At 38.6% G+C, this 11523-nt stretch overlaps 1 protein-coding gene across 1 annotated transcript; it reads left to right on the forward strand.

The window, feature by feature from the left end:
• The first annotated feature begins 1205 nt into the window (after positions 1 to 1205).
• Positions 1206 to 8700, forward strand: LOC126766764 (serine/arginine repetitive matrix protein 3-like). Its single transcript, XM_050484482.1, has 2 exons — positions 1206 to 2504; positions 7610 to 8700. The coding sequence occupies exons 1-2, from the start codon at positions 2442 to 2444 to the stop codon at positions 8300 to 8302; spliced, it is 756 nt and encodes a 251-aa protein (XP_050340439.1). The 5' UTR covers positions 1206 to 2441; the 3' UTR covers positions 8303 to 8700.
• Positions 8701 to 11523: the final 2823 nt, after the last annotated feature.

Below are 11523 nucleotides of genomic sequence, written 5' to 3' on the forward strand. Positions count from 1 at the left end.
TGATTTTTGACAAGAAAAGTTCCTTTAAATTTATTCGTAATTAACATTATACAGTACATCAAATGAACGGAGCATTCCATGTTACGCATACGCTATGGTGTACTGTATGGATACAGTGCATGTGATGCTGAAATTCACTGCGTATAACTTTTAAAGGAAAGGTTTTATGAAAAAAATTATTTACATCTTTTTTGTTGTGCCTTAGAACATCACTATCTTAGAGTTATTGGTTTATTTACTTTAAAGAAAATCAATGTATGCAGAAATGTCATAAAATTTCATGTAAAACGTATAAAAAAAGTAAAATAATTTTAGCCCGGTTTAGATGTAAAATAAATTTCTTTAGGCCATAAACTGAATTATGAGAGTGTGTTTGCAAGAAAAAAATCTGCTTGGAAAACAACGTACACCCTGTTGTGCATATATTTGTTAGTGCACTAAGCTTAGTTCCTCTAGTACCAAGGGTTATTGAATAAGTTGTCTGTATTGTAATTATCAATTTCTCTGAATCACTGCACTAGCAGCTTATTAATGATTTAATGTTCTTAGTTGTTTTGCTTAACGCTTTGTAATGCCGTTCCGGTTGGTGAAAAATGTTGAAAGTGAATTCAAAATTAGGTTATTCAACTTAAGGCTTTCATTAAGCTGATTTGCGCTACTAATGATTGGACCACAGTTGAGTGATTATAAAGTTGGCTTTTAGGTTTAGTAAATGAAAGCATTTAGCGTTGCTCCTTTTATGCGTGTAATTATTAATGATAGAACAATTATTAGCTTTCATTGAAGTTGTTTGAACACAGCTGAAATAATGCTTCTTAAACCTTTAGTATATACAATGAGGTACTAGGTGCCTATTAATAAAATTTTTAGTATTTTTGTCTCGACTGTTGTAAACTGTTCTGCACTCCGCACAAAGTAATATACAGGATGGAATGCTATATTGGGTAGTCGAAAAAGTCTTTTCGTATTTTTTCAATAGATGTGGTTGCAGTCGTATCTTCAGTGTTACAATTGAGGCAGTGTTGAAAAGAAGAGATTTTTAATTAACCAAAAGAAATTCAGGAAAGGTGGGAAAAAGTTACAGCTGTTCAAAAATGAGTGAAAATAATGAAGAAATTCGTTATATTATAGAAATTTTTGTATAAAAAAAGGGAAGAAATACCTGTTGCGTCAAGCGACAAGATATATATGATGAATTATTTAAATTATTGTATACTTACCTTAATTATGCATTCATACTACTAATCTACTACTTACCTTAATACTTACCATAATCTATTACACTATTGAACGAAAAGTTGAAGATGATTATATTTACCCCTTTTTTATACATATGAACATTACCACTAGTTTAAGCCGTTAGTTTAAGATTTAGGCTAAGCAACTAAATGAACTTAAATAAAGAAGCAATTGTAATTGAACCGTGAGACCGTACGCACGTGTTTTAATTTGTCGGTATTTTAACTATACGCTTTCGAGACAGGCAATTGGTGTGTTTTTTTTTAGTTTCTAATCGCGCATCCCAGTTTTAGTAACGTTTTCGGATCTCAAAAAAGCTTGAGAATTTTCATGGCGCCCGAGCAGGGACTTATGCGTGTATTCGAAAATTAAAAATAAAATATAAAATTAAAAACGACACAAAACCATACCTGCGGTATTATTTTCGGTGCCAATTGCCTGGACAATGTTTTTTCGGTTTTCGGTCTTGTGTAGTGAAGAAAAGTGAAAATTAAACACATAAAAGAAACATAAGACAAAACATAAAACAAAGTTACAAAAACTTGATACAAAATACATTTACATTTACATTTACATTTATTTAGTGCAGATACAGTGCGCAAAGTGAACAAAAAATTGATAAAATAACAATTAGTGTGGTGCAGTGATACCTAAAAAAAAAAAAAAAAAAAAATTTAAATACTTACCCAACTTTGCCTTCTTAAACCTACAAAACACAAAAAAAAAAAAAAAACAAGAAGTGCATATGTATGTGCAAGTGACAAACATACAAAGGAGTGAAATAAATAAAAAGTGGAATTGTGAAAAGGCGCACAAGAAAATTTTGTACAAAGGGTACAGTGAGTTCGACAAAAAATCGTACCAAAGTGTTTAACCTGGTGATTAACGAGAGGGCCGTCCTAAAGCGTTAAAAAAGAAAAAACAGTTTTTAAAAAACAAAAAAGCCGGTGGAAAACCCCGTTAAAAAAAAAAAAAAAACTGTTTCAAGTGCCGCGTTATATATACCGGTAAAAGCAAAGTGCCGGTATAAACACCCGTTGTTGCCATACCGCCACTGCTGAAAGCGCTGCTGCCATCAACGCTGCTGCCATCAACGCTGCTGCCATTAACACTGCTGCCATCAACGCCGCTGCCATCAACACTGCTGCCATCAACGCTGCTGCCATCAACACTGCTGCCATCAATCCGCTGCCGTCGTGGGAATGAGCTGCCGCTGCATCCTGTGCCAAAGGGACGTAAGCGCCGGCAAACAGCCGACGCACCAGGTAACGAGTGCGAATTACTGAAAGCAGTGCAAGCAAAAAATAAAACGAAAACACATACAAATAAAATTAAAATAAAAACAAGTGCGCACTTTCAGTTTTTGGCTCTTCCTTTTTTCACTTTCAATTATACTGACGTTCATAAATACATATACATATATATATATATATCTATATCTATAATAACGTATATAAATAAACATATACATTGTTAAATATATTAAGCATACGCATTCATATGTATATGCGTACGCAAGTGAATAAGGAATTTTGGGATTTTGCGGTAGCCTTATATATGAAATAAAGGTGAAAAATTCTTAATTGAAAAATTAAATTATTATATTTTTCGCAATTTTCTCGATCCGTTTTTACAATTATCGGTCGTTTTTTCGCAATTTTTGTCGATTTTTGTTCGGACATTTTCCGGTTGAATTACTTTACTGTGCTATTGCTCATTTTGCGCATTAATTGGTTTGGCTTTCGTATACTTGGGAATCGATATTATCTTTTTTTTTGTTTTCGTAACCGATTCCAAATATATTTGTTGCCAGCCTTTATTGCTATTGGTTTGGCTTTCGTATATTTGGTAATCGACATTCATTTTTTCGCTTTCATTATCGATTCTTAATATATCTGTTGCCAACCGTTATAGTCTTTTTTCGGAAATTTAATTTAAATAAGCAAAATGAGCAAGCCAAAGCCAACTCTCGCAAACCTGTCTCCAAGTAAGGAGTTGACGGACTTAAAATCGTTAAGACGTCAAAGAACGGTGGCGAAAAGTAGTATTTTGCGCATTAAAACGGGCCTTCTTGAAAAGACTATGTCTTTAGATCCAATCGAATTGGAATGTCGTCTCGATATATTAAATTCACATAGTGAAAAATTAATGAAGTGCCAATCAAAGATTGAAGAAATTGATGAAGACGACATGGCCCGAGGGGAGTTAGAGGACATCATCGTTGAAACGAAGTCCATAATAAAGTCAATTTTAGCAAAAAATAAAAATTCACTTGCCGAAACATCTTTTGTAGCTTCTCACAGCTCAAGACTCCCTAAAATGAATTTGCCGAAATTCAAGGGAGAATATTCAGAATTCAAAAATTTTATGAGTTTGTTCGAGAGCTTGGTTCATAATGATCCAAACATCCCAGACATAGAAAAATTTAACCATTTGGTAAATTGTCTATCTGGGGAGGCTTTGGGAACAGTTAAAGCGTTTCAGATGTCAGATGAAAATTACCCGAAAGCGTTGGCAAGTCTCAAAAAAGTTTATGATAATAAATGTTTGATATTCTTCAATACAATATCTAAACTGTTTGAGCTGCCAACCATCCCAAAGCCATCCGCTCCTTCATTGCGATCCATGATTGACGAAGTGTCAGCGGTGTATGACTCATTGCTATCGCTGGGCGATGAGAAACATATAACAAACGCTATTATTATACACATAGTGATGACAAAGGTCGACTCAGCCATCACCACCCGATCCAAATGGGAAGAAGCGCTGGACTATGACAAACTGCCACTGTGGAAGGACTGTGAAGCCACTCTAAATCGAAGATACCAGCAACTATCAGCGGAAGGAGCATCCCACTCAAGGACGAAGCCCATACCAACAGGCAGTACGAGTCATGGAAAGCAACAACAAATGGATAGGACCAAATCGGCGCTAGTTGCAGCAAATACGAGGCAGCCTCTTTGCCAACAATGCAAATCGAGGGATCACCATCTAACTGCCTGCCCTACTTTCAAGGCTCTTCCGGTGCAACAGAGGTTCGAGTTCGTCAAATCGGTACCCTTATGCATAAATTGCTTGCGTAAGGGACATACCGTTTCCAAGTGCAGAGCGGATCGATGTCGTGTGTGCAATCGATCGCATCACACACTGTTGCACCAATATCCAGTCTCTTTCCCCGCTGCACCTCATCCGCAACCATCAACCACACATGCCATGCATACAGCCAGTATGCCGGATCGGGTCATGTTGGCAACAGCAGTAATTCTAGTGAGGACCAGCTGCGGAGATTACCTGCCTGCGAGAGCCTTGCTGGACTCAGGCTCCCAGGTCAACTTTATGACGGAGGACTTGGCACAAAAGTTGCGGATTCGACGTCAGCACAAAACCTTAAGCGTAATTGGAATTGGCAATTCCAATACAAAAGTGGGGTCAAAACTAAGCGCGTTTGTCAAGTCGCGGTTAAATAATTTTGAATTTTCGGCGGAATTCTGGGTAATGCGATGCATTTCGGCAAATCATCCTGACCATAACATCAATGTTAATGGCTGGAAAATTCCGCACAATATTGAATTGGCGGACCCAGAATTCCATAAATCTAAAAAAGTGGATATCCTATTGGGTGCTGAAACATTTTTCGACCTTTTAGCTGTTGGCCAAATTAAAAATGGTCCTAACCAACCAACACTTCAAAAACCCTTTTAGGATGGATAGTATCTGGCAAATACGCCAGTAATATAAGTTCTCCTCCCAGATTACATAGCACATTATGCCAAGCTGAAGAAGACTTAACGTCAATAGATTCAGTAGTTCAAAGGTTTTGGGCTCTAGAAGAATTACCTTCAGAATCGAATGGCATTAAATTCACACAAGAGCAACAAGAGTGTGAAAAATTTTTCGTAAATACAACTCAAGTATTGCCTTCAGGACGGCTTCAAGTAAGAATGCCTTTTAAAGCTGACCGTAAGTTACTCGGTCACTCCTATGAAACCGCAGTTCGGCGGTTTCAGGCCCTGGAGAGAAGGACATTAAAAGATCCAGAACTTCGTAAAATGTATCTGGACTTTATGAATGAATATAGAGCATTGGGTCACATGAGCCCAACGAACAATAAGATCCCGAGTGAGCCACACTACTTCATTCCGCATCAATGCGTCTTAAGGCCCGAGAGCACAACAACCAAATTACGTGTTGTATTTGATGCCTCGAGTCGATCTTCAACTCAAATAGCGTTGAATGAACTTTTGATGGTAGGTCCAACCATCCAAGAAGAGTTATACTCAACTCTTCTTCGTTTTCGCTTACATAAGTATGCACTAACAGCGGACATTACTAAAATGTACCGTCAAATAATTATGCATGAAGAAGACAGAAATTGTCAACTTATTGTGTGGAGAGAGCATCCTTCTGAGCAAATTCAAATTTTTCGTCTTAACACCGTAACATACGGCACTGCGCCTGCTCCATTTCTCGCAACACGGTGTTTGCAAATGCTCAGTGATGCCAATACAATGAAATATCCACTCGGTTCATTGGCCATCAAAAGAGACTTTTATGTTGATGATTTATTAACAGGGTCCGAAAATTTTGAGTCTCTAGATCTTTTGAGAAGTGAGGTAAATAAAATATTAAACTCGGCAGGATTCACCTTAACGAAGTGGTTTTCGAACCACCCTAAATTTTTCGACAGTGATTGCACTGAAAAGTCATTAAGCTTCAATGACAAAAGTTCCACTAAAACGTTAGGAATCCATTGGTTGCCGAAAGAGGATTTGTTTCGCTTTGTTTTAGATGACAATTTTAATGATCTGCGAGCTACTAAAAGAAATATATTGTCAGTTTCTGCTCGCCTTTTTGATCCTCTTGGATTACTAGCCCCACTAGTTACCAAAGCGAAAATCTTATTGCAAGAGCTTTGGATCCAAAAACTAGATTGGGATGAGTCGATTCCATTGCGCCTTGACACTAGCTGGCAGAACTTTAAAGCCAACCTAATGCAGCTCTCATCGATAAGCATTCCTCGTTACGTAAACGTTGAGTCGAGTGCCATCTGCCAAATACATGGCTTCTCCGACGCCTCAATAAGGGCGTACGGATGCTGCATATACATACGAAGCCAATCTGCTAGTGGTATTAAATGCATGCTGCTTACTGCAAAGTCTAGAGTGGCTCCGCTGAAGACCAAATCTCTTCCGCGTCTTGAGCTCTCGGCAGCACATCTTCTTTCGAAATTATGGTCAAGAGTAGCGCCTATGTTGAGTCGACATTTCGAAAATATTACATTTTGGACAGACTCTGAAATCGTTTTACATTGGATTAAAACACATCCATCTTCACTACAAACCTTCGTCGCAAACAGAGTGTCCGAAATCCAAGAGTTGACTGACAAAGTACATTGGCGACATGTGCCAACGAAACAAAATCCTGCGGATCAAGTGTCTCGGGGTTGTAACGTGGACGAATTGAATAATTCAATATGGTTTGGCGGTCCACAGTTCCTCCTAGAAGACCCTGCATTATGGCCAATTAATAACCACTTCCAGCTCTCACCAGAAGACGAAGCATTAGAGAAGAAGAAAAATACATTTACATTAATTTCGACTGCTGAGAAAAACTCAATATTGGACCTTATTGAAAAATTCTCTTCTCATAAAAAATTGCTTCGTGTGGTCGCATATATATTACGATGGATCAGGCGACCACCAAAATCCTCCAGAGGCCAAGATCTGACTTCAGAAGAGCTAAACTTGAGCTTTCTAAAAATTGCACAGGTGGTCCAACATTCAGAATTTTCGGATGTTATTCAAAAATTGCATAAAGGTACCACCCTACCCGCAAACTTGCAAAAACTCAACCCGTTTTTGCATGAATACTCGGATAAGACGCTGTCGTTCAAATTAATCCGAGTAGGAGGTCGCTTATTAAATGCACCTCTCCCATACGATGCCAAATTTCCGCTTTTATTAAATAAAAGTTCGCACTTCGTTACAACGTATTTACGGTTCCTGCACATTCGAAATCACCACGCTGGGGCTAAAGCGTTGGTTGCGCTTCTTCGAGAACGCATATGGCTAATTAATGCCCGAGAAGCTTGCAGTAGAACCGTAAGAAACTGTATACATTGTTTTCATTACAAGCCGAAGTTGCAAAACCAAATAATGGGAAATTTGCCAGTCGAAAGACTTCGAGCACTACGGCCCTTTCTTATATGTGGCGTAGATTTTTGTGGTCCGATATACACAACGTTAAAAATACGCGGTCGACCACCCGTAAAAACATATATTGCAGTTTTCGTTTGCTTTACTTCAAAAGCAGTACATTTAGAATTAGTTTCGGACCTATCTTCTAATTCATTTATTTTCGCCCTAAAAAGGTTCATTGGACGCCGAGGAATCCCGACGAAGATATTCAGCGACAACGCCACCAATTTCGTCGGCGCCGATCGCAAGCTGCGCGAATTGAAGGAGGCGTTTCTGGCAATGGGTCCAGAACTGAAGAGATTCGCAGCAGACGAAGGGTGCAGCTTCATCTTTATACCACCGCGGGCGCCGCACTTCGGCGGATTATGGGAAGCCGCGGTGAAGTCCGCCAAACACCACATCGTTCGGGTAACCGGCAGCGCGCTACTCACAGCAGAGGAGTTAGCAACAGTGTTGGCCGAAGTGGAGGCCATCCTCAACTCTCGCCCCCTAGTACCTCTGAGCCAAGATCCCAACGACGGCGAGGCGTTAACACCAGCGCATCTATTAATAGGATGCTCCCTGCGGGCATTACCCCCAGAGAAGGTGCCAGTGGACCCAGTTCGTTGTTGCGAGAGATGGCAACTTGTTTGCTGTCTCAAGCAACAGTTCTGGCGACAGTGGTCCAAAGTATACCTGACGGGCCTTCAGGAGCGCAACAAGTGGCTGCACCCCAAACGCAATATGCAGCTCAACGACCTCGTTCTCGTCCACGAGGACAACGTGCCGCCGCAGCAGTGGGTACTAGGGCGCGTCGTCGCAACCGTCGAAGGGCAAGACGGCAAGGTGCGAGTCGCAGAAGTAGCAACCAAGACGGGCACGATTAAGCGCCCCATCCACAAACTGGCTGTCCTTCCACTGGATATTGAAGGAATCTGATCCTGTCAAGGTGGCCGGTGTTGCGTCAAGCGACAAGATATATATGTATATTTAAATCTGAAATTAAAAATAAGAAAAATGAATTATAAAAAATTATAAAATATTGAATTATTTAAATTATTGTATACTTACCTTAATTATGCATTCATACTACTAATCTACTACTTACCTTAATACTTACCATAATCTATTACACTATTGAACGAAAAGTTGAAGATGATTATATTTACCCCTTTTTTATACATATGAACATTACCACTAGTTTAAGCCGTTAGTTTAAGATTTAGGCTAAGCAACTAAATGAACTTAAATAAAGAAGCAATTGTAATTGAACCGTGAGACCGTACGCACGTGTTTTAATTTGTCGGTATTTTAACTATACGCTTTCGAGACAGGCAATTGGTGTGTTTTTTTTAGTTTCTAATCGCGCATCCCAGTTTTAGTAACGTTTTATAAATATAAAAAAATAAGTTGAGGTTTGATTAGAAATACCAAAAGACTTTTTCGACAACCCAATATTTGGACTTCTGCGCCATCTATAGGAAAAATTTATAGACAACCTATGTAAATTTGATGAGTATATGACTCAAGTATAACAAAAAGGAATGGTGAACCGGCTGTAAATAATAAAAAAGTAAAAAATAAAATTCCTCCACAGCAAAACTTGTCGTTAAATTTTCTTCCGAATATTAATTTTTTTTAACTGATAATTATTTTTTCTAAACGGGAACTTAAGCGGATGGTGAAGATGAGTTTCAAATATATTTAAATCATATATCAAAGAAATATTATCTTCAAATTTGGTAAATACGTCTGAGCCCATCTAAGTAGGCTTCAAGGCCTACTATCAGATAGAAATACAAAGCAAGTGCTGAAACCGCTGACAGGGCTACAATAATGAACTTTTGTGAGATGTTTTCTCAATTTCTTCAAAGTCGATATAAAAAATTTTATGAAGTGCTGCAACAGGCAGTTTTTGAACAATTTTTGTTAGTTGCTGTGTAGCAGTTCCAACAAAAAATAATTTCTTTGCATAGACACTACATAAATATTTATATTTAAAAAAATTGCTTAAAAATTCCAGCTGAAATCCGCAGAACAAATCGTTCTCCCCACGACATAGCAATCAAAGCATATTCATGCCTCCCACCAGCAAGCGCTGCCCTGCGCGACAAGGCGTTTTCGACGCTGAAGTGGAAACACTTTTAAGTGGTAATGCAGTGCATATAATTTAATTTGTCAGCTCATAACTGCCACCAAATGGGGAGGTAGAATGGCGCATAAAGGTTTTATTAATGTATTTGGTATGGCCTGCCACTGCATAGCGCGCCCCTCCTACGCCCACGCCACTGCCAGCATAATTTCGCAATAACAAGTGTAAACTTTATTTCCCATCTTCCGCGCTCACGGCGCTGATATGCGGATATGCTTGCTACAAATAGGCATTTCGCTGCCAAAAAGAGAAATCAGCGCAAGGAAAAAATTAACAACAACAATACGGCATGTAGCAACGAGCAAAAACACTTTATCAGCAGCCGGGGGAAATTTTTGACTTTTCCGGTATAGCCAGCGGGCGGTGCACACACACTTCGCCCCAGCCCCTGCCAACGAGCGTGTCTTTTTCTACTTTCAGTTTTTGTTGTTTGCGTTTTACTGTTGCACCGAGCTACGCTTTGCCGGGGGCATTGTACGCCGTTCTTGTTTCATATTTGCTTTGTTTTTGGTTTTTATGTTTCTTTTTCCAGCTTTTTCAACTTTTGCGCGTTAAATTTTTATGTAAAAATTAACTTAATTTTGGCCACTTGCTTTTTGTTTTCGAGGCATTACTTTTTAATAAGCGTCAGAGCGATTCTGAGCCACGGCGCCGGCAACGAGTGGCAGGCGAACGTGTGTGACAGCGTTGAAGTCTTGAGGAGCGGCGTCATAAGTACATGCATATAAACAAACATATAAATATGTAATATTATATACACTCACATACATATACTTAAACATACTATATAATTATACATACACCCACACATAAAAGAATATTTTTTGGTGCTTTTCGTGCCACAGCATTTAAGCATTTTTTGTGCACTTTTTTGTTGTTGCTTCACTGGTTCTGCTGGGCTCTTGTTCGGTGCAGGGAATTTCCTGTTATGCTGTGTTTAAATTAATTTAATTAAATGAAGTCGAAAGTAGCTGTCAAGCAGGTGACTGCGTAGTCCAAAATAAATTGTTTAAATGAAGTGGCGGCTTCAGTGTTCTTCTTAAAGCGTTTGAGCTCTTTGAAAGCAACACAAGCAGAAATATTTGAAGATTTAGAAGCAGTGATTTGAAGTGTTGAAGTTATTTTTATTTTAATAATAATATTTTGTTTCAATTTGTAAGGTTAGGTTGAAATATTTGCAGCCTTTGCCTTGTAGTTATGCCATAATTGAGGCAATAATGGAGTTCAGCGAGTAAATTATACATTTTTTAACTTTTGTAGGATGAATGCTGCAAACTATAAATAAGAAAACCTTTATGGTAGACATTTATATCTACTATAAATCACGATTAACCAAATTGGTCAAAGTCTATTCCAATATTTGATCGCGCAATGCCCTCAAGTTGAAGGAAAGTCAGTATACTCAACACTCTAAATCTACCTTTGTGCTTTGACTTAGCTAGACGTCTAATATATTGTCTCATTATGATAGCTTCCACGAGTATGTCACTTTCATAGCTAAACTTATCCGCAGTCATATACGGTGGCATAGTTTTATAAGCAGACTTATAGAACAGTCTAACCAATTTTTGACTTTTTCCAGATTTTTGCAAGGTTTTAGGGCGACGCGCGAGCTCACTTTGATCTCACGTTGATGATAAGGAGAAGTGTTTGGAGATGTTCCAGCTTAATAAACCCGAAGTTTTGTGTCGATATGTGACAATGGTTGAAACATGGCTCTGCCATTTTACTACGAAGTGCCATTTTACTACAGGACAGTCATCCGATTTCTGGACCGCAAAGGCAACAATTACATAGCGTTATTGGACCGTTTGAATGGCAAAATCGCCGAAAAACGGCCGCGTTTGGAGAAAAAGAAATTACTGCTTCTACAAACCAATGCTTGTGACACTACAATTCAGTGAAAACGATGGGAAAAATCCATGAATCAAACTTCGAATTGCTGCCGCATCCACC

Source organism: Bactrocera neohumeralis, unplaced genomic scaffold (assembly GCF_024586455.1).
Source record: "Bactrocera neohumeralis isolate Rockhampton unplaced genomic scaffold, APGP_CSIRO_Bneo_wtdbg2-racon-allhic-juicebox.fasta_v2 ctg2465, whole genome shotgun sequence".
In the NCBI taxonomy this organism is placed as follows: Eukaryota; Metazoa; Arthropoda; class Insecta; order Diptera; family Tephritidae; genus Bactrocera; species Bactrocera neohumeralis.

Bases quoted from the DNA above. Each gene is read 5' to 3' on its own strand.
- LOC126766764 (XM_050484482.1), top strand. From the start codon at position 2,442: ATGAGCTGCCGCTGCATCCTGTGCCAAAGGGACGTAAGCGCCGGCAAA. The intron at 2,505-7,609 runs GTAACGAGTGCG...CGCCCTAAAAAG, and splicing joins GCAAACAGCCGACGCACCAG to GTTCATTGGACGCCGAGGAA.